The sequence below is a fragment of the Chiloscyllium plagiosum genome, unplaced genomic scaffold (assembly GCF_037043375.1).
Source record: "Chiloscyllium plagiosum isolate Xiang-an unplaced genomic scaffold, Cpla_swu_hap1 HiC_scaffold_16, whole genome shotgun sequence".
NCBI lineage: Eukaryota > Metazoa > Chordata > Chondrichthyes > Orectolobiformes > Hemiscylliidae > Chiloscyllium > Chiloscyllium plagiosum.
The window spans coordinates 82182580-82206289 of record NW_028270154.1 but is presented as its reverse complement, the minus strand read 5'-3'; the positions used below and the strand labels follow the sequence as shown (position 1 = coordinate 82206289).

Sequence of the window (23710 nt, the reverse complement as noted above, 5' to 3'; positions counted from 1 at the left end):
TTGCTCCTTATTTGTAGTATTGAAACCTCTCCCACTTTTTAACATCTAATCCTCCTCTGTACTCGATGGAAGACAATTAATGGACTTCAGATGCTGAAGCAGTCTGTGTTCAATTGCATTGGACAGATAAGCAACATTCATCTCGCACAAGTACCAGACAAAGGCCATACAGTCATACAGCATGGAAACAGATACTTTGGTCCAAATAGTCCATGCCAAACATAATCCCAAACTAAACTAGTCCCACCTGCCTGCTCCTAGTCCATATCCCCCCCAAACCTTTCCTATTCATGTACTTATCCAAATATCTTTTAATCATTGTAATTGTGCCCACATCCATCACTTCCTCAGGAAGTTCATTTCACGCGCAAACCTATGTATAGGATTTTCCCCTCACGTCAATTTTAAATCTTTCTCCTATCCCCTTGAAATGTACCCCCCAGTCTTGAAATCTCCCGTCCTAGGGAAAAGACAACTGTCATTAACTCTATCTAAACCCCTCATCATTTTATAAACTTCTATAGGATCGCCTCTCAATCTTCTGTGTTCCAGTGAAAAAAAGTCTCAGCCTATCCAGCTTTTCTTTGTTACTCAAACCTTCCATACCTGGTGATCTCCTGGCAAATCTCTTTGAATCCTCTCCAGCTTAATAATATCCTTGCTATAACTGGGCGACCAGGACTTGGCACAGTTTTCTACAAGAGGCCTCACCAATCTTCAATGAAAAAGAATCCAACCATGTCTCCTTGACATTGAATGGCCTTACCATTGATTATTGCCCCTCCATCACCATCCTAGGGGATACAATGGATCCGAAAAGTTATTCGGGTCAGCCTTATAACTCATTGCTTGATTCCTTAAAGCCTATTCACTAGAGAAAAATGGAGTACTCTCTGCTGATCTGGACGAGTGAGGGAGCCCGAATAACACTCAAGGAGCTTGAACCCTTGCAAAACAAACCAACCCACTTGATTGGCACCCCATCCCCCACAGCCAACTTTTGGTCCCTCCACTGACAGCTGTCTACTAGCTCCAACAATGTTCCTTGAACAGTCTCTTCCAAAGCCATGAAATCTTCCACCTGGAAGGACAAGGGTAGCAAATGTTTGGGTAGGCTACTACCAGCAAGTTCCCCTCCAAGCCTTACTTCGTACTGACTATGAAATATATCGTCGGTGTCGCTGAATCACATTCCTGGAATTCCCTACCTCACAGAACCAGTGGGTGCATTATCACTGGGACTGCAGCAGTTTCATTAAGTGTTCAACCGCCAGTTTTTCCAGGGCAAGATTGCCCAGAGTGTTCAGGGATGTGTAGGTTAACTGCGTTAGTCAGCGGTAAATGTAGATAATACGGTAGGTCTGGTTGGTTTAGTCTTCGGAGGGTCAGTGAGGACTTGTTGGGCCAAATGACATGTTTCCACACTGTAGGGATTCGAGCAGCACCCCCATGCCATGAAATGATAACCACAAAGACCTTCATCTTTCAAGCAAGCTTAACAACAAAAGATCTTATTTCCTGCACTGTCCTGAAAATTGCATCTCTTAGACTGAGTCGAAGACAGCCTACTAGTTCCTCAAACTTCTATGAACCAACCAGGGCCACTTATTCTGATTAAAGCCATTATCTAGTTATCTCATTCAGTTACCATCAAAAGTGAAATGGTCTTGAAGATTGTTGGTGCTTTAGAAAGATTCCATTATCATTCAGATGCAGCAGACTGAAACAGATGTCTCACATGTTGACTTACCTGTTGCTCAAAGTTCATATTCTCTAGGAATTTCTGGTTCATAGTTTCTGCAAACTTGTTAATGGCTCGTAGAAAAACTCTACAATAAAAAGAAACAATGAATTAATCCAGATTTATTAAAATGCCTGCTTGGAAAGGCTGGGTGAACTCTCATTGTACTTTGGAAGCTGGGATCAAACTTAGCCCAGTCAGATAACACAAACATTTCTTTCCCTGCAGAGTGTACAGGTGAAACTGAATGGAGTGTCAGTGATCTCAGTTTAAAAACAGGAGGTTGTACACTGCAGGAGAAATATGTTGTTAAAGATTTTCATCTTGCGCCTGATGGATGGAAACTATCGAAGAAATCAACAGTTCTGTTGCTGGAAACAAGAGTGCTGATTGGTTGTCAAGTTGACACTGATTGGTCAAGGGGTTGCCGTGGAGTATGCACCAGAGAAGTATTGTCCCCATGTGCTGTCTGGCTCCCAGAAGGCTAAATGCTTGGACATGTTTCCTCTACCTGCTGAGGTTCGGTGATGATTATGTGTAGCTTCTTGCAACCACATTGAGAGTCCAATTGATAAACATGATAAAAAACAGATCCTAATCACAGAACTGATCTCATGATTATATAGCTCTTGTTGAACATGTATATGTATCACTATGTTACTGTTTGCAGGAACTTGCTGTGCTCAAATTGGCTGCTACATTTCCATACACGACATCAGTGCCAATATTTCATAAGTTCACTCACTGTTGCAAAGCACTTTATGACGCTCTGAGGTTGTGAAAAGTGCTCTACATACAGAGGAACATCAATTATCCAAATATCAATTATCCGAATCTCAGATTATCCGAAGATCGCAAGGTCCCGATAGAAACATTACATTAAAGAGGTGTTTCCAACACTGATCGCGTCTTTTGTTCACAGTAATTAAAAGTGAACTCAGCTTACTGAACTGCTGCTGAGAACAGTCCTGGACATCGATGGGAGCCCAGGCACTGACTCCAAATGACTGACCTCCCGCCCTCTCTCCGCCGACACTTTCCCTAGGGTTCGACAGAGGGGTGCACCCTAAACTACCCTTCCCCAGATATTGTCTCCAACATTGACCCTTACAGGGCAAAGGTGGAACCTGTTAAAAAGTTGCAGTAAACAATTGTGGGTTTGTCTGTGTGTGTCTGCATGTGTGTGTGTGTCTTTGTGTGTGTGTCTATGTGTGTGCCTGTATGTGTGTGTGTGCCTGTATGTGTGTGTGTCTGTATGTGTGTGTCTGTGCGCCTGTGTGTGCGTGCTCATGTGTCTGTGTGTGTGTATGTCTGTATGTGTGTCTGTCTGTCTGTATGTGTGTGTCTGTGCGTCTGTGTGCGTGCGCATGTGTGTCTGTGTGTGTATGTGTGTGTGTGTCCGTGTGTGTGTCTGTATGTGTGTGTGTCTGTGTGTGTGTCTGTATGTGTGTGTGTCTGTGTGTGTGTGCGTGCTCGTGTGCTATTTTGAGACTCACCTCCTAAAGGAACCAGCAGTCTTATTGTTGGTGTCCAGTCTGGCTGCCCCGGGGAGATGAGGGTGGGGGCAGACGGGATGTGGGGGTGCACTGGGGACTGATGGGGGTGCTGACAGGGAGCTCACATGGTCGGGGGCAGATGGGGCGTGGGGATGAGGGTCTCACAGGAGTGGGGCTCATGGTAGTTGGACAGGGGGCAGGGGCGCGAACTGAGGTGCGGGTTGGGGAGTGGGGGTGGGAGCCGGTGTTGGACTGGGGTAGGGGAGTGGACGGAGGCCCGGGGGCTCATGCGTGGTGTGCTGCTGCCTAATCTCCTGAATGGGGAGAGGACGTAGCAAGTGCTCACCATAACACTCCCATTGAACTGATGGCGGGGGAGGGGGAGTTGGGAGAGGGGTGCAGGAGGCTTCAGCAATGCTGCAGATCCCTCACACACAAGTGGGATGTCTGCCCAGAAAGAAACCCTGAGACAGAGAGAGGGAGCACGGCAAGCAGAGCGAGGAAAAAGGAAACTTCAAAAAACTCCAAGCCCCAGAGGAGAGGCATTGAATCGATTAACTGAATATTCAATCATCCAAACAAAATAGTGCCCAGCCATCTCATTCGGATAAGCGAGATTCCTCTGTGCATGCAAACTTGTTATACCACATTGTAGTCTTGTCAAAAGGCCTTTGGTTAGTGCTCCTACATATGGCTGGTTAGAATGGCTATTAGCTGAACTGAGGCAACTATAAACCATCCCCTGCAGCACTAAGCAATCAAAGCACATGAAAATGATTGTAGAAACAGTTCAGAGTGACGGGACGTGTCTGGTACTCAACCCCCACTCTCAACGTTCTTTTTAAATGTAATGGAGCTTGGCACTGATTGTCTTATTTTACAATAAAGGCCCAAACGCATGCAGGAGATGGAGTTAAGCAAGTCCCTATTTGTGATTTAAGATTTATGGGAGTTTAGCTTCAGGCATGAAGAACACATTTGAGCTTGCCAAATGAACTTTGCATGCACTAAAATTAATGTGGAGACTCAAAGTCTATAATATTGCAATGCTAATGGCTGATTTTATATTACGATTAGTAGATTTCTACTGCCATCTGCTACTGATTCATGAATCTTAGGCAGCTTTCAGGCAAAGCCAACCCTCCCTTGCTGGATTCAGTATGGACTGGAGCCCAATAAAAATTATGACTGCTGTCTGCCAGGGGACGCTACAGAAGTTGGCTTGGGGAACTGATGGTATCTGTGAAACAGGAAGGTGATATATAAGCTGCAGGATCACAGTCGAAGATGGACTATGAACCCTTCCCTTCATGGGGTGCATGCCGTTGCATCAACAGCCATGGTTCAGTGGAGGGAGTTTGCTTGAGGCATTGGGAATAGTCAAATGTTGGAGGAGTCATGCATGGCAACTCGGATTTTCATGTGGTCATTTGTGTTTTCCTGCCATCCCAGGAAGGAGTTGCTTTTGGGCTCTGTGCGGTGAGGCTTCAGTGAGATCTCAGCAAAGGTAATGGGTTATGCAGCTTGAGACTTCAAGCAGACTCAAGTTAGATGCTTCGCAGCGGCCAATACGAGCAGCATGATTCGAGATCAAAACTACAGCAAACTATTGGTTTGTGAATGCAGTTGCAGCAGGCAGTGAAGAAGTCCAATGGTACGTTGGCCTTCATCGCAAGGGGGTTTGAGTACAGGAGCAGGGACGTCTTCCTGCATTTGTACAGGGCCTTGGTGAGACTACACTTGGGGATCTGCGTGGAAGGATACTCTGGCTATGAGGGGAGTGCAACAAAGGTTTATCAGATAGATTCCAAGGACTGAAGCTTGCAGAGGTGCTGGATCGGTGAGGACTACATTCTCTGGGGTTTAGAAGAATGAGGGAAAATCTCATGGAAGCCTATGAAATTCGAATGGATGCGACAGAATAAATGCAGGAAGGATATTCCCGATTATTGCAGCGTCCAGAACTTGGAGTCACACTCTCTGGCTGCGGAGGCCAGTTAGGATCAGATGAGGGGAGATTCCTTCACCCAGAGACTGCTGAGCCTGTGCAATTCCCTGCCCCAGAGCGCAGCCATAGAGTGATAGAGTCATACAGCACAGAAACAGACCCTTCGGTCCAACTCATCCACACTGACCAGACATCCCAATCTGACTGGATCCCACTTGCCAGCATTTAGCCTATATCCCTCTAAACCCTTCCTATTTATAGACCCATCCAGGTCCCTTTAAATATTGTAACTGTATCTGCCTCCATCATTTCCTCTGGCAGCTCATTGCATACACGCACTATCCTCTGCGTGAAAAAGTTGCCCCTTAGATCTTTCCCCTCTTATGTTACACCTATGCCCTCTCTCCCCCACCCTTGAGAAAAGACCTTGTCTGTTTACTCTCTCCATGCCCCCTCACGATTTTATAAATCTCTTTAAGGTCACCCCTCAGCCTCCGATGCTCCAGGGAAAACAGCCCCAGCCTAGTTACCCTCTCCCTGTAGCTCAAACCCTGGTAATTTCTTGCATTTTTTTTTAACCCTTTCAGGTTTAACAGCATCCATCCAATAGAAGGGTGACCAGATTGCACACAATACTCTAACAATAGCCTGACCAATGCCCGCAACATGACATTTCAACTCCTATACTCAATGTCCTGACCATAGAAGGCAGGTGTGCAGTGGAGACCAAAACACTGAATGTTTTCAAGGAGGCATTAGGTATGGTTCTCATGGGATCAATGGATGTGGAGCAAAAGCAGGAACAGGGTAATGAGTTGGATGATCATATTAGATGCAGGCACAGGCTTGAAGGGCCAAATAGCCTGCCTATGCTGCTATTTTCTATGTTACATAGTCATACAAAGAATTCAGAGGCTATGAGTTCAAATCTGACCAGACCGAGTTGGAAAGCTCAAATCAATTAAAACCTGAAGACCTGTGTACAGTATAATGGGAGCGAATATGTTAATGTTGGTACTGTGACTCTGACACCAACAATTCGGCGGGTCGGTGTGGACTTGTTGGGCCGAAGGGCCTGTTTCCACACTGTAAGTAATCTAATCTAATCTAATCTAATCATACACGATGAGAAGAGAGAATGGGAAAAGAGAATGGGAAGCTGTGATCAGCATTCTGTGTAAAGGCAGTCCCGGGTTGTGAACGGGTTCCGTTCTGGAGTCTGTTCGCAAGTCAATTTGTAGACAAGTCAGAGCACAATGCAGGACAAAGAAAGAAGCTGCTTGTAAGTGTGGGGGAATGTTTGTGTATCAGGTCTTTAAGATTACAGTCTTATATGAGATTACATTTGTAAGTTGGGCGTTTGGATATTGGGGATCCCCTGAATTGGGAAGTAAATAAATAGTTTATAGAACACACAGAAGGTCACACAAAAGTTACTCTTGAATAAGGTAGGGACAGAGATACAGCAAACCCAGAGAATGGACAGTCAAGTGTAGTTTTAAGGTTGCAAAATAGATTCCCAACACCCAGACAAAATGGTAGGCACGATCCATGGGGGTAGTCTCACAGTGCTAGGACTGGGTGGAGTTTGTACATTCTCCCTGTGCCTGTGAAGGTTTCCTCTGGGTGCTCCAGTTTCCTCTGACAGTTCAAAGATATGCAGGTTAGGTGGATTGGCTGTGCTAAGTTGCCCAGATGTGCTGGATAGGTCGATTTGTGATGGAATATGCAGGGATAGGGTGGGTGGAAGGCTCTGATTGAGATGACTTCCCAAGGGTCAGTTGGACTTTGATGGGCAGAATGGCCTGCTTCCTCACTGGAGGGATTCTGAGACCACAAAAGCATCATCCTCCATGGTAACAGCACCATTAGCACAAATTATTATGTCACTGGTGCCAAAGTAAATGAAATTATTGTTGGAAACCCGACTGGCTCAGTACATCCTTCAAGCATGAAAACAAGTCCTCCCTGCCCAGGTTACATGAGACTCCAGTACCACAGAACATGACCGACTTACAATGCCCTCAGGCCAAGTCCAGATGGGAAATAGATGTTGTCCTTACCAGCAGCCTCCACAAAGCAAAAGCCGTTGCAATGGACTGGTTAAGGCCAATGGAGAGAGGAGATTTTCAGCTATGATTCAGTGTGCGCAGGGACAGACAATTAATCAACTGCACCCAGACAGTGGATTCGAGAGTGTGACAAAAAAATCTGCAAATGAGATTTGAAATGGAGCCTTCAACACATCTGCTGTGGACCCTGTGGTTCATGTAATGACTAAAATTAGTTATCCTTTCATGAAAATTTACATAAACTTATTCATATAACAAAACGCTGCAGCAAGCGGAATTATGCTAATATGTTCCACATACATAATTTGATCTTCCCACGACTGTAATGGGAAGGATGGAAGCTTAACTTTTGTAATTATGCTGCGAATCAGAGGTACTGCCTGTCAAATTGATAGTTCACCGAATGTGGGGAGCTGGCTGGGAGAGGAAGCAGGCCATCAGGTAGTCTTTTACTGCTGTCTACACGACGTGCCCAAGGCAACAAAAGTCATCCAATCTCACACCCAGCAAGTCAATGAGCTGGAGAATTCATATCACAGCTTTACTGCCTAATTCAGAATTTATGAACTGCTTTGATTGTCAAGGTGAAGCTTATTATGAAACAGAGGAAATGGCAGGAGACAAAGTCGCTGCTGGCCAATGAGGTTAGTGCCGACTGTGGTGGGAATTGTTCGAGTACATCACTGGGGATGAGCAAGTGAGTGCCTCAAGGCAGAAGAGGCTGATTTACCTCGAGTCAGCAGGATGTGTTCATTGGGAAATCATGGGCTAAATTGCCTTTGATGGAGTCACTGAGTTATGCATGGAGGAGGATCATTGGCTGTCGCTTAATGCATGTCAGGAAAGCATTTGATAAAGTTTCATAGAATGAAGGCAGAGCCGCGGTTGTGGTGAGTTAGAGACCTGGAGGGAATTGGAACTGGTAATCAAATCATTGTCAGCTTGGTGGACTGGGGTCAGGAATAAATTGACGCCCCTCAGGCTTCTTGTGTTGGAAACCCAGCATTTCAACTCTCTGTCCGAATAAACTGGACAGAGGACATTGAAAATATCCCCGTGTTTGCAGATCAGACTAAACTGGGCTGTATATAGTGCACTGTGTCATAGAGTGCGGTGAACTGCATATGGACAGACCGTAAGTGACAAAACAACAGCTGATACATGATGGTTTCACATAAAAAGTACAAGGTCGTACACGTTAGAGGTTAGAATGGCAAATGGGAGGTTGGAAAAACACTGGGTAACCGGGGAGCAAAGAGATTAAAGACTCAGTGATCTAAATCATTAAAGAATAACTTGCAGATGGACAGGTTAATTAGATGCTGGGCTTCATCACAACAGGCATAAGGAAACAAAAATAGGAAGTTGCCACATTTGATCACATAGATCACAAGTCCATATAGATCACATCTATCGCGCTGCCCTCATCAATCCTCTTTGTTACTTCTTCAAAAAACTCAATCAAGTTTGTGAGACATGATGAAGAAAATTGACTCAAAGGTAGAAGACAGAGGGTGGTGGTGGAGGGTTGTTTGTCAGACTGGAAGCCTGTGACCAGTGGAGTGCCACGGGGGATCGGTGCTGGGCCCTCTACTTTTTGTCATTTACATAAATGATTTGGATGCAAGCATAAGAGGTACAGTTAGTAAGTTTGCAGATGACACCAAAATTGGAGGTGTAGTGGACATTGAAGAGGGTTACCTCAGATTACAACAGGATCTTGACCAGATGGGCCAATGGGCTGAGAGGTGGCAGATGGAGTTTAATTCAGATAAATGCGAGGCGCTGCATTTTGGGAAAGCAAATCTTAGCAGGATATATACACTTAATGGTAAGGTCCTAGGGAGTGTTGCTGAACAAAGAGACCTTGGAGTGCAGGTTCATAGCTCCTTGAAAGTGGAGTCGCAGGTAGATAGGATCATGAAGAAGGTGTTTGATATGCTTTCTTTTATTGATCAGAATATTAAGTACAGAAGTTGGGAGGTCATGTTGCGGCTGTACAGGACATTGGTTAGGCCACTGTTGGAATATTGGGTGCAATTCTGGTCTCCTTCCTATTGGAAAGATGTTGTGAAACTTGAAAGGGTTCAGAAAAGATTTACAAGGAGAGGGAGAGGCTGAACAGGCTGGGCTGTTTTCCCTGGAGCATTGGAGGCTGAGGGCTGACCTTATAGAGGTTTACAAAATTATGAGGGGCATGGATAGGGTAAATAGGCAAAGTCTTTTCCCTGGGGTGGGGGAGTTCAGAACTAGAGGGCATAGGTTTAGGGTGAGAGGGGAAAGATATAAAAGAGACCTACGGGGCAACGTTTTCATACAGAGGGTGGTACGTGTATGGAATGAGCTGCCAGAGGAAGTGGTGGAGGCTGGTACAATTGCAACATTTAAGAGGCATTTGGATGGGTATATGAATAGGAAGGGTTTGGAGGGATATGGGCCGGGTGCTGGCAGGTGGGACTAGATTGGGTTGGAATATCTGGTCGGCATGGACGGGTTGGACTGAAGGGCCTGTTTCCGTGCTGTTCATCTCTATGACTCTATGATTCTATCTTATATACCTCAGCTGAATTCTATCCAGAGATTCCCAAGTTTAGTCAGTCCCTCAGGCTAGTTCTTTCACTCTCGATAAAGTCTGGGTGGAATGTAGCTGGCTTCATTCTGAAGTGAGTGCATCCCTTGTCTTCTACCTTTGAGCCAGTTCTGTATCCAAATGGCTGGTCCTCCCTGTATTCCATGAGATCTAACCTTATTAATCAGCCTCCCATGGGGAATCTTGTCGAATGCCTTACTGAAGTCCATATAGATCACATCTATCGCTCTGCCCTCATCAATCCTCTTTGTTACTTCTTCAAAAAACTCAATCAAGTTTGTGAGGCATGATGAAGAGAATTGAAAATGTCAATGTAGAAAGGAGGTTTCGTCATGTAGGGCAATCCAGAATGAGAGGCCATAGTTTTAGGCTAAGAGGTGGCAGACTTAAAGGAATTACTTCTCTCAAGTTTCTGAGAATCTGGAGAATTCACCACCCAGAGTTTGGTGGATGTCAGGGCACTACATAGATTTGAGGAGTAGATAGACAGATAATAAGTAATGAATTAAAGGATTACAGAGAGCAGACGGGAAGTTGAGTTGACGCTGAGATGAGATCAGCAATGACCATTTGAGGGGCTGAATTACTTTTAGTTCTCATGTATAACTTGAGGGCGATTAGTCCGAGGTGCCTAAATTGTCTGGATGGCGAACAATTATTTTCTCTAATAGTTGAATCCGGAACAAGTGGGAACATGGTTAAATGGTCCTGATTGCTCACTTATCAGGGATTTCTGAACTCACCGTTCATGATCATCAGGGTACTGGGAATTGCAGTAACTCAAGCTCATCTTAGCAAGTTTTGAGAAAATTTGTAGCTCAGGTTGAGGTTCTGGATGTAGGTTTGCTCTGTGTTCATTGGGTGCCCCATTCTTTTTGAATACACTGTATAGGTGATTTCCTCTGCTCTGCGTAGTTCCTCTGTGCTGCAGTGTGTGGTGTCTCATTGGAATAATGTTCTGATGCAGCTTTGTTTGTGAATGTTGGGGTGATTGCTTCCGTAGTTCAATATTTGATCTGCATGTGCTGTTTTCCTACAGAAAATCCGCAGATTTCTCAGCAACAAACCCAACGAGCAGGCAAAACATGTCCAGAAACCCTTGCTACTCTCCGCTACATCAAAGACATCTGGAAAATGACTGCCAGGGTACTCAGACCTCTTGGCATCATGGTAGCCCACAAACCCACCAACACACTAAAACAACAGCTAATGAACTTGAAAGACCCTATACAGACAACAAGTAAAACTAATGTTACTTACAAAATACCGTGCAAGGACTGTAACAAACACCACATTGGGCAAACAGGCAGAAAACTAGCCACCAGGATACATGAACACAAACTAGCCACAAAATGACATGACCCTCTCTCACTAGTATCCTTACATACAGATAAGGAAAGACACCATTTCGACTGCGACAAGCATCCATTCTAGGACAAGCCAAACAGACTCATGTACCAGAATTCCTGGAAGCATGGCATTCCAACAAACAACTCTATCAACAAAAACATTGAGTTAGACCCCATCTACCACCTCCTGAAAAAAAGAACAGGAAATGGCATCACCACAGGAAATTATGTCACCACCGGAAATGACGTCACCAACCCAAAGAACCACAAACATATAAATAGAAAGCAGGAATTATCAACAGTGCTTTGCCCAGAGGCCCACTGAAGATGTTACCTTCTGCTAATGAACCTTCCAGCTCAGCGAGCAAATCTACATTCAAGCTCATCTGTTTAATTTATGGAAAGCCTCAATGACACGAATCATAAATAAATGTAAAACCTATTTCCTGGAATAAATACCACAAAGAAGATCCAAACTGTTAAAATGGTGAGATAGAAGTAAGAATATTCAGGGATTAAAAATAAAAGCCACCACTTCCTCTTTTTCAAAGTAATCATGGAGGACTGGTGTCCACCAACTCATTGTCCCAGCACTGAGAGAGTTTGGTAAGAGCTGGCAAGCTTCTCAACAAGTCACAGATCTGAACAGGGGAGTCGCAGCTTGCCCGAAGCCAATCAGCAGCTTCCTTGTCTTCAGGATGGTTGGTTAAGGACTACTTATCAGGGGATCCAGTGGAGAGAAGGCCTTTCCCTTTCACTTCTTACGGGATGGGTGTCATGGGGAGTGGGAGAGAGGGTGGAAGCAAACTGAGGAGGGTGGCTTCCAGAGACCGCCCCCATCTGCACCTTCGATTGGGTCCAGTTTGATTACTGACCACTTAAATGACCACTTATGGGCGGCACGGTGGCACAGTGGTTAGCACTGCTGCCTCACAGCGCCAGAGACCCGGGTTCAATTCCCGCCTCAGGCGACTGACTGTGTGGAGTTTGCACATTCTCCCTGTGTCTGCGTGCGTTTCCTCCGGGTGCTCCGGTTTCCTCCCACAGTCACAAAGATGTGCAGGTCAGGTGGATTGGCCATGCTAAATTGCCCGTAGTGTTAGGTAAGGGGTAAATGTAGGGGTATGGATGGGTTGCGCTTCAGCGGGTCGGTGTGGACTTGTTGGGCCGAAGGGCCTGTTTCCACACTGTAAGTAATCTAATCTAATCTAATCTAATCTAATCTAATCTAAATCCCATTAATTCGGGCAAGTTGAGGAAGTCCCAGTGGATTTCCTTGGCCAGCATTTAATTGATGAGGTGCCAAGAAAGGGATCAGTATCATCCACAGCAAACTCACCTAACTATTTCTCCTTCTCAAGGAAGGGGAAATTCCACTAGAAATAGCTTCCGGAAGTCAACAAAATGGTGAAGCAAGATTAATGGCTTCCCCCTGTTTAAAGTCACAGGAGATGCCAGTACTAAGTGAAAAAACTTTCCCTTTTACTTTCTATAACTAATGACAATGTCAATCACTCCTGTGTCAGGTCAATCACCGTCACATGTAGTGCATAGCTTGTTCCATTATGTCACAACGATGTTCCTACGTGCCAATTGCAGAAAGCACACACCAAACTGCATGAATGTGATGTTTCTTCACTTCCAACGGCAATAACTCTGAGCTATATAAGCCAATTTGTGGAGATTTTTAAAGTAGATTTATGTTATATGTTCAGTATGCTTGTTCAACATTTAGGATGGCACTAGTAGCTAACACCGCTGCCTCACAGTGCCAGTGATCTAGCTTAGATTCCAACCTTGGGCAACCGTCTGGGTGGATTTTGCACATTCTTCTTGTGTCTGTGAGGGTGGGGGGGTTCTTCCAGTCTCCTCCCACAGTCAAAAGATGTACAGGTTAGGTGGATTGGCCATGGAAGATGTAGGGCAAGGGGATGGGTCTGGATGGGAAGCATTTTGGAGATTTGGTGAGGACTCGATGGGACAAATGAACTATTTCCACACTATAGGGATTCCAATCAGTTATATATTAGGAATTGGACTTATACTGTCATTATCACTTGACATGTGACTCTTAAAACCAGGATGTGAAGGCAGGCCTACTGATGCATAGCAGTTGCCATGGTTATCCCGAATTTTGCCCTGTTATATAACCAGACTGTCTCCCTGTGTCACACTTGTTGTGAAATAATGTATAAACTCGAGGAGGAAAATAAAATCAGAAATCACAGCTTAAAACAAGTCACATCTCCATTACATCTTATATCATTAGCAGCTGTTATATATCTTACAGCATTTGCATTTGCAATAGGGCGGATTTCTGTGTTTACTCGGCTGCCTTTATTAATTCACAGTGTTGAAAAAAAAGCAAAGGAACTGCGGATGCTGGAAATCAGAAACAAAAACAGAAATTGCTGGAGAAAGACACCAGGTCTGGCCGCAGTTGCGAAGTGAAATCAGAGCTAACATGTTGTGTCCAGTGACCCTTCTTCAGAACTCAGGGTTTACGATTCTGTTCGCTAATACGCAGGACCCCATTCTTTAAAGACAGAAAAAACATACACACGTACAAACCCTGTTTCAACACAACAAGATGAATGATAGCCACTCTCTGGTTCATATCTAGGGGAAATATCTTGACCAACTAGAGTCGATCTGCTGTGTTCAAAATGTAAGCAAAATGCAGCACTTAACTGTCAAGCACCATAAACTTGTGCATTCTCTGTGGTAATATCTCTGCAAATCAGAGTCCACTTGTCAACCAATCAGCATTTTCTGGTCATACAGTGTAAATATTGTTTTATCTTTACTTTGGTATTTCTTGTAATTTGTCCAGATGAGTGCCAGAGAGAAATCTTTGACAAAATGTACATTTTTAACAGCAATTCTCAATTCTGAACGACCAATTGATTATTGGCAATTGGATTGATAGATACCACTGAAAGTGAGACAATATCTTAAGCAGACCCAATGCAACACTTCGATCGTGGCCTTTTACCCAAATTTTCATTTTTTAAAGGACTGTGAGAAAAATAGTCTGGTTCTCCCTGTAAGAAATACTAAGGATTAATTTCTTTCAACAACTGAGCTGTTCCCCCAAGGCTGTACAACCTAATCAATCAGATCTGCTATTGAAATGGATGATGGTAGAGGATGTTAAACTCTGTAACATCACAAAGACAGTGAAAGTGATGACATGTAACTGTGTGCGCATTTTCTTTTACAGTGAAACACAGAGGTAGGTATTTGGAACATAATGTTTTCCATTCAACTTTTCTTTACTTCTTTTTTGGACTATTATTGACCAAAGTTACTGTAGGATCTATGTGTACAGTGCAGATTGAGGAGTGAAGCCTATAAGATGGCAGAAATCAAGATCAGGGCTAAGACAGACACCCAGTGATTGAAGGTAAATCAAACAGGCCAAAGTAGAGTTTCCCAGTTTTATTTTCTTCAAATCAACATGGGTTTTGTCTAGTTTTGTCACTTTTTCCAGAGATTACAGTGTTTGTAAGGGTTTGTAACCCTGATGATGCTCTGGCTTTATGAAGTGTGTTTTATCCTGGTCTCTGTTGAGAGAGATTGGAGGACAGATAGCGAACAGTCTATGAGAAGATAAACAACTTGTGAGGCTTTGGTTGTTTTATCAACGTTCAAACAATAGAAGCAGCCTGAGTTGGTATGATCCAACTAACAGACCAGAATTTCTAGGTTTTTTTTAGTTTTTTTTAAGGTTTAGCTTTAAGCAGTTGCTGTCAAGAGTGTGGTGCTGGAAAAGCAAAGCAGGTCAGGTAGCATCCAAGGAGCAGAGGAGTCAACATTTCGGGCAAAATCTCTTCATCAGGAATGAGAAGCAGTTGCTGTTGGAGTCTTAATGTGGTTGTAAGTTACAGTAAATGTCTCCTGACTGCTACTTTCCCTGAGTTTTTATTTGACATTTTTTCTATTTCTCTATTGCTGGTTTGCATATGAGAAAATCTGATCTCTGAATTTGCTTTTTGCCAAAGAATGTTTTTTTTAATGGGATGTTACTACATTGGAACAGTTAATTAGTGGTAGTTACAGTATCTATTATTCTGTTAAGATTTCAAATAGAGTTGTTACTTCAAGGTCTTCTTTCTTTTTCTCTATTTTAACTACAGTGTTTGAATATATTATGCTTTGCTTGACGTCGAGTAGTTTGACCAGTCAAATTGCATCTGGAACAAGGCACTTTACATTTGCCATTAAAATAAAAAGAAATAATAAGGTCTTGGCTACCTTCTTAAAACATTTTGAGGGGGCCTTGTCTGGTCCATAACAGTGTATATATTGTGATGCATCTGGCATCCTAATTATGAGAGACATATTGGTTGAAGAGTCTCTTTGCTCCTTCACTCATCATTTAGAACATAGAACATTACAGCGCAGTGCAGGCCCTTCAGCCCTTGACATTGTGCCAACTTATGAAACCAATCTGAAGTCCATCTAACCTACAGTATTCCATTATCATCCATATGTTTATCCAATGACCATTTAAATGTCCTTAAAGTTGGCGAGTCTACTACTGTTGCGGGCAGGGCATTCCACCCTTACTACTCCCTGAGTAGAGAACCTACCTCTGACATCTGTCCTATATCTATCACCCCTCAATTTAAAGCTATGTCCCCTCCTCATGCGAGCCATCACCATCCAGTTGGATATAAATGTGCAGAAGGAAATACTAGAGGTAGGATGTTCTGCAGTCATAACATCATAAAAAGAGTACATAAAGAGGAGGATAGTGTGTGGCGTGTCTTGATTTCAGCTTGATGAGAGCACACGGAGGAAGACAAACAGATACAATTGAAGCAAGACTGAAGAAAACTGCATATCTAATACTAAGATGTATGGTGTTGTCTTGATTATTAGACTTGTGACTGCTTTTCTGACACTTCTTCAATAATACTGAGTACTCCAGGCCAGTAATAATGATTAAGAGAATGTAAACACCCTTTATATCTGACAGGCATGCATCTTATTAAGACTTTAATCGTCACATGCAGCAGCAGAAAGGGATAACTCTCCCTCTAGGCAGTGAAATATAATAAGTAAATACAGTTTCTCCATGTGCTGCCATGTCAGCTTTAACTAAAATAATTGTCATGGGTCTATTGCAGCCCTCATGTGATATTGCACTGTTATTTCATATGAAATCATGAGTAACTGCCTTGGGCCAGAACTTTAGGTAGTTAATATCGAGAAATCATCAAACTCAAATCTCTCTAAAGTAGTGTTGTGGTAAAAAAAGATCATATTATTAGCTTCTTCATTTTCATTATAGTCTTGGAAACTTCAGGTAAAGAAGTGATATATAATATTATGATTTGTTGAATCATATATTCCATAAAATGCAGTGGTGTCTTGTTAATTAAGTCATAGCAACTGGATGAGACTTTGACAGAACCTATTTGTCAGGCTCTACTGCTCTATTGGCGAAAGAAGACTATCATCATTTCCTTAAAGTTTCTCATGCTACACACACACACACACACACACACACACACACACACACACAAATACACATATACAAACACACACAGACACACACACAGACACAAACACAGACACACACACAGACACGCACACACATACACACACAAACACATATGCATATGTGCGTGCACACACACATAGACACACATGCCTGTGCATGTGCGCGCACACATACACACACACACACACAGACATACACACATAGTCTCTCTCTCTCTCTCTCTGACCGGCCATTTCTAAATTGAGCGATTCTCATTCATCAGAATTCAAATTCCTTGCACAATTGTCCATTCCCACTCAAAACTACCATCAGCTGCTATAAGAGCCAGAATTCACATTGCAGGTTCATCAGTCAAACTGTAGACATTTTAATGTTTGAGAAACAATTCACTTCCGATATAGAATATAATATAAATTTGAGATGGAACCTGGATCTGATTTTCACAGGGCTGGCAGGAATTGGGAAGTGGGTAAAAGATTTCCGTTGATGCCGAAGAGATAGAGACGATTATTATCGACAGGTTGGTGGGACATCTCCAACCAGGAGCCATTTATATGTCTGTATCCCTGAATTATTTAATAAACGAGAAGGAAACATTCTGCATTTTCTAATTGGCCAGGGCAGAGCGAAGAGCAGTGCCAGGGTGAGGAACAGTTTGTGTTCTTAAAATGTAACTGCTTCTTCAACAGTTTTTTGCCAAAACTTGCAAATTAAAAAAATATATAAACTTTTTTTTAAAGATAGAATCTCTACAGTGTGGAAACAGGCCCTTTGGACCAACAAGTCTACACTGAGCCTCCGAAGAGTAACCAAGAGTAGTTCTCGTAGTCAGACCCATTTCCCTCTGACTAATACACCTAACACTATGGGCAATTTAGCATGGCCAATTAGATTAGATTCCTTACAGTGTGGAAACAGGCCCTTTGGGGGCCTGTTCAAGTCCACACCGACCCTCCGAAGAGCAACCCACCCAGACCCATTCCACTACATTAACCCCTGATTAATGCACCTAACACTACGGGCAATTTAGCATGGCCAACTCATCTAACCTGCACATCTTTGGACTGTGGGAGGAAACCGGAGCACCCAGAGCAAACCCATGCAGACACAGGGAGAATGCGCAAACTCAACACAACAGTTGTCTGAGGCGGGAATTGAACCCAGGTCTTTGGCGCTGTGAGGCAGCAGTGCTAACCACTGAGTCATGGTGCTGCCCTGAACGGAATAGAGACTTCACCGCATGCACAGAACAAAGCGTGCAGGATGGTCACCATTGAAATCACACTATTGCAAATGGAGGTAAGTGATCTTGAAAATACCGTTCTCTAATTCTTCAGTGACGTTGCAGCCAAATCACGCTGCCAAAACTCGCTTTATACGAGAACGACCATACGTGTAAAATCATCCCAATTATGATGTGGGCAACTTCACTTTGGCATTTTGCAATTGAAGGTCAGGTTGGGATGTTTGAAGATTGGCATGCAGCAGGTTGGCATCTTTATAGTTTTTGGTTGATCACCCTCCTATGTCAAGGAGGGTGAGAATCCACACCGAGGTCTGATCCCTGGCTCAGTGAGTAGTGCTCCTGCCCGATTCATGGGTTTGTGGGTCACTCCGTGAGACTGAGTTCAGGCTGACTCTTCAGTCAGATTCATTGCAGGCCCAATCAACCCTCCCGGGGATATAAGACCCCAGCACTAACAGCTGAGCTGCGCAGGAAAGTTGTCCTACACATCTACCTCAACAGCATTACTGAAAAAAAAAGATCTGTTCATTGTCAGGTCATGCAATCTTGCTGCATGAAAACTCATTACAACAGAGTTGTAGTTCAGATGTGCTTCTTTGAATGGGAAAACTCATTTCTGGGATTGAGTAGGGAATACCAGCCTTGCCTTCCCTGTCAGTGAGACCCCTGATCTTTGGGAAGAATTACATCCACAGATGTGTCTTTCCTTCGATGGAAGGCACTGTTCGTTTTAATTGATGTGGTTTAACTCGCTGACTGCAAAAGCAGCTGGATGAAAGATTAATCAGGAACTGTTTCTGCCCTATGGCAGTGTAATGGCTGCCTTGATAGGAACAATCCAGTTGAGTGCTGATTAAATTAGACTTCAGTGATCACAGCATCCATAAATTCAAGTCATTACTTCAGCACTGTGACTCAATCACTGTTAAATCAAAAGATAGTTCTATTTTATTTGATATACCTAGGATACTGACATCATAGTCACCTCAATCCAAGGAACTTAACTTCATACCCACTTCCTGGGGTTTTCTGCATTATAAAAGAGATATTTCCTGTTCTGACCTTTATCTTCATTTTCAACAAAGACAGCCACAGCTTACATTTAACCAAGGTGATTCACCATGGCTTCAGCAAACCAAAATTGACGCTGAGCCGAAGATAATATTAGTGCAGAAAGCTTCGTTACGTGATTAAAAACTAAGCAGTGTAGAGAGGTTCGGGGCTGGAACTTGAGAACTGAATTAAGTTATGGAGTCCCTCAGTCATTGTTATTGGGTCCAAGTGTTTTTCAACATATAGGAATGAAGGTCCATAAAGGGGTCTTCATGATCATGGAGAAGCTACTCAGAGTCTAAGATCTCTATTGAATACTTAGGACTGAATATTCTCTCCAGCAGGGCAGTTGTGGGGACTGGAACAAGGATCAAGTGGATCTCATTGAGCATGAGTTCCCTGATTGGGAATGCTGACTTGGGCCAATCAGGGATCCCTGGCTGACAGATAGAAACAGGAGTGTCAGGGATTCTCCTCACTCTAGGGACTGGCTCCTGAGCTCGCAGGGTCAGAGTCTATGTACTGTGTGCGGGTAAATAAACGGTGACCTGATGACAGCACTCCGGCCTCCATGAAGTTATTTCAGCATTAAACAGAGGTCAGGGATGTTTCTGGATCTTGAGCTCACCCTCTCAATGCGGATAGAAGTGGTTTGGCAGAGACACTCACCAGAATTATCCCCAGAGTGCAAGGAGACTGCTTCCCGGTCCGATTGAAAATGAGGAAGGAAGGTTCTCAAAGCTGTGGAGCCACTTTCCAACCTAAGTGTAGCAGCAAGGCTGCACTGAAAGGCAAGTAAGGAAAAGGGTGCTTTACAATGGAGGTGCCCTCCTGTCCTATCTCATCTAGAGTCGAAAAGTGCGGTGCTGGAAAAGCATAGCTGGTCAGGCAACATCCAAGGAGCAGGAGAGTCAATGTTTTGAGCATAAGCCCTTTATCAGGTGTGTGATGACGAAGAGCTCATTTCTGATGAAGAGCTCATGCTTGAAACGTCGATTCTCCTGCTCCTTGGATGTTTCCTGACCGGCTGTGCTTTTCCAGCACCGCACTTTTGACTCTGATCTCCAGCATCTGCAATCCTCACTTTCTCCTCAATCTCATCTGCAGAATAGCTTGTGGCCAGGTAGGCGGAGGTGGGGGGGGGGGGGGGTGGTGGTGGTGGTGATGTGCCTCTCGGCCTCCCTGAAATTGCCCTGAGTTAGACTCTTCATTAATTAACCTGATGGTTTCCTACTGACTGCTCCTCATCCCATCTCCACATAGAACAGCCTCGAGATGGGATTGAGCCTGGAAAACAACACACTGAGCGGCGGGGTTAACTTTTAGCTCCATACGCCTTTGGTCATCACTCCCTTCAGAGCTCAGAAATCCAGCTGATGCCCTCTATTCATTGAATCCTTCCAGTGTGGAAGTAGGCCATATGGCCCATCAAGTCCATGGCTAACCTCTGAAGAGTATCCCATCCAGACCCAAACCCTCTCCCACCATACCCCTGTAACCCTGCACATTTCCACCCAGCCTGCATGTCCCTGGACACTATGGGACAATTTCCCATGGCCAATCCACCTGACCTGCACCTCTTTGGACTATGGGAGGAAACCACAGCACCCAGACAAAATTCAGGCAGACATGGGGAGAATGTGCAAACTCCACTCAGACAGTCGCCCGAGGCTGGAATCGAACCCAAGTCCCTGGTGCTGTGAGGCACCATACCATTATGAATATTTAAATAGGGGCAATTTAGGAAGGTTCTGCTCTGTGTCGTTTTGGTTTGGGTTTTCAAATTTACCCCCCCTACCCCCACCCCCTCCCCGGTGAGACGGGCCCAACTTCTTAATCCAAATCTGACAAATGAATGACATTGTCTGGACATGTTGGGTTCAGGTCCTCAGTGTAGTTTGAGAGTCGTGGAGAATGTGTGGAGACGGATTCATCCAGAAGGCCCCCATTTGGAGATAACAGCCTGCACCCAACATTATCCCAATTTTATACCACAAACCCCTCAGCTACCCCACCCAGTCCCACCCTCAGCATCTGCTTTTCCTCTGTGGTCCCTCTGTATTTCCTCACAGACCCCAGGTTACACACCGACCTCTCTATATATCACACCTTCTCCGTAGACAGACGCACCAATGCCAGCGTCCTTGACCAGGCCAACATGCCCAGCATCGAAGCACTGACCACCCACAAACCACACCCCTCCCCCACTGTCGCGATGGGAAGGGCACATCATCTGCATGACTGAGTCGAGACTCCCCAAACAGCTCCGAGATGGCAGGCAAGCTCCAGGTCAGTACAACCACGTTCAAATTTGCCCTGAGAGTGGAAGGGCATCATGCTCATCTTCAAGGGACTGCCAATAATGATGACGATGATGATGACAACATGAACCTCTGTGGACAGTCCTCAGAAATTATGCAATAGCAGTCATGTAAGAAAAAACATGAGAATTTAACAAAAGGCTCTTTGAGGAATCAGCCATTGCTACTTCAAAATAAACCACACTCCTACAGAAAAACAGTAAACCCTGAAGTGGTTATATTAGGTCATTTAAACAAGCAACCATCTTTTATTCAGAAACTGCATAATGGCAGAAAATGTTCTTTCAAATCCTTTCGGTTGTCACTTCTTTGCCTCAGTAGCTGTGTTAATAAATCACCTGCTGATCTCAGACCAGCTTTGTCTTTCTGGATTTAAAAAAAATGTGTTTATGGGATGTCAGTGTCATTGGTTACACCAGCATTTATAATTATAGAGCCATAGTCATAGAGATGTACAGCACGGAAGCAGACCTTTGGTCCAACTCCTCCATGGCGACCAGATAGCCCAACCCAATCTAGTCCTATTTGCCAGCATTTGGCCCATATCCCTCTGAACTCTTCCTATTCATATATCCTCCCAGATGCTTTTTAAATGCTGTGTAATTGTACCAGCCTCCACCACTTCCTCTGGCAGCTCATTCCATACACGCACCACCCTCTGCATGAAAAAGTTGCCCTTTAGTTCCCTTTTATGTCTTTCCCCTCTCACCCTAAACCTATGCCCTCTAGTTCTGGACTCACCCATGCCAAGGAAAAGACCTTGTCTATTTATCCTGTCCATGGCCCTCATGATTTTATAAACTTCTATGAGGTCAAGAAGATGGGAGTAAGCTGCTTGCTTGAACCGTTGTAGTCCTTGAGCTGTCAGGAAACTCCAGAACTCTGACCCAGTGACAGTGAAGCAACAACAATATAATTCAAAATCAGGACAAGGTATTACTTAGGGGAATCTGCAAGTGATGGTTTTCTATACATCTGCCTCCCCTTGTCCTCCTAGGTGGAAAAGTCATGGGTTTTGGAATTGATCAAAGCATTCATAATGGTCACAGCTATCCAAAGAATCTACCACAGCCGCTGGAACTGAAAGAACCAATGGACTATAGTGTGCCTGTCAATTAATGGAATGGTGATGCTTAGAATTTCTTTCAATGTTGAGATATATGGCCCCACCAATGAAATACTAATCAAGCTGGGATCACAGCAAAGACGGAATGACAGGGATTGTTCATGGTGGAACATTGTTTATCTCTGTTATTCCCTGTGTGATTAGCATCAAATCACCTGATGCTGGTGGAGGAAATTCTGCAAACTGAAAGCTAGCATTACTGCTAGAAATTATAAAGGTTTCAATTTAGGCTATTAAATATTGAGTTTTCTGGGAGCTACAATTTTTACAGAAGAAAGGAATTAATATTGTTTCGCTGAAACTTTGTTTGTTCAACACAATAAATGAGAGCATTAATTATAAAACTGTGTTGACAGGACCATGAAATGCAATTTCTTTTACACTTTTGAGTCCTTTACTCCCCAGCCAGACTCCTCTGCTTTCTTCTACTTTGCAATTCCAAATGTTATCTGCTCAGACACACTCAATAGAAACAATGGATTGGTAGTAATGAAATAGACCAGGGCTGAAATAATTCCACAAAGGCCGGTATCCCATCACCGAGTCATCCTATATTTATACCTGGAATTCATTAACATACTCCACATTGGGATCTTGTTATTTACTAGTTGGCGAGATCATACCAAATGTTGGCAAATTTCAAGCTGTAACTGAGAAGACACAGGACAAAATTGACGTTGTTCTTCCACCGCCTTTAACATTGGATTTGCCTTCATAAGGTGTTATGATCTCTGCCGTGTGAAGGAAAGTCCTGGATATGACAGCTTTTGATTCAGTTCCCTCAGAGCCAGCTCTCAGAGTGGAAGAACATCTGACACTCCTGTTTATATCTGTCAGCCAGGGCTCCCTGATTAGACCAGATGAACGGAACCAATTGGGGAACTCATTTTCTGTGATGTCCACCTGGTTGACCTCGTTACAATCATTCCAAGGGCTAGACTGGCTGTCTGGTTCTGACAAACGTTGTCGGTTTCAATCAGGCCATCCCTCATTCAATGATACTCTGGGAATGACTGACCCAGAGACCTCTATATCTCCTTATAAACTAATCCCACAATGCCAGGAGTTAGGCCCTTCAAATTTACAGTCTGGACTTACTGGCACAAGAGATGAATATTTGCTCAACGCAATCTCAACTTTTTAAATAAAATCTGACTTTATTCTTATGAAGTGTTTTGACTGGATAAAGGTTATGATCTTTAGCTGGTAACCAAGCATGATCCTTTCAGGATCTCATTAACATATTCCTCACTGGG

At 43.9% G+C, this 23710-nt stretch overlaps 1 protein-coding gene across 1 annotated transcript in view; it reads right to left on the bottom strand.

Annotated features, from left to right (window-relative positions):
• The window catches only part of LOC122556798 (dedicator of cytokinesis protein 2-like), a 754195-nt gene that overhangs the window by 174180 nt on the left and 556305 nt on the right, over positions 1–23710 (bottom strand). Inside the window, exon 30 of the mRNA XM_043703987.2 lies at positions 1751–1829. Coding sequence (XP_043559922.1) covers positions 1751–1829 — 79 coding nt within the window. The remainder of the gene's footprint in view (positions 1–1750; positions 1830–23710) is intronic.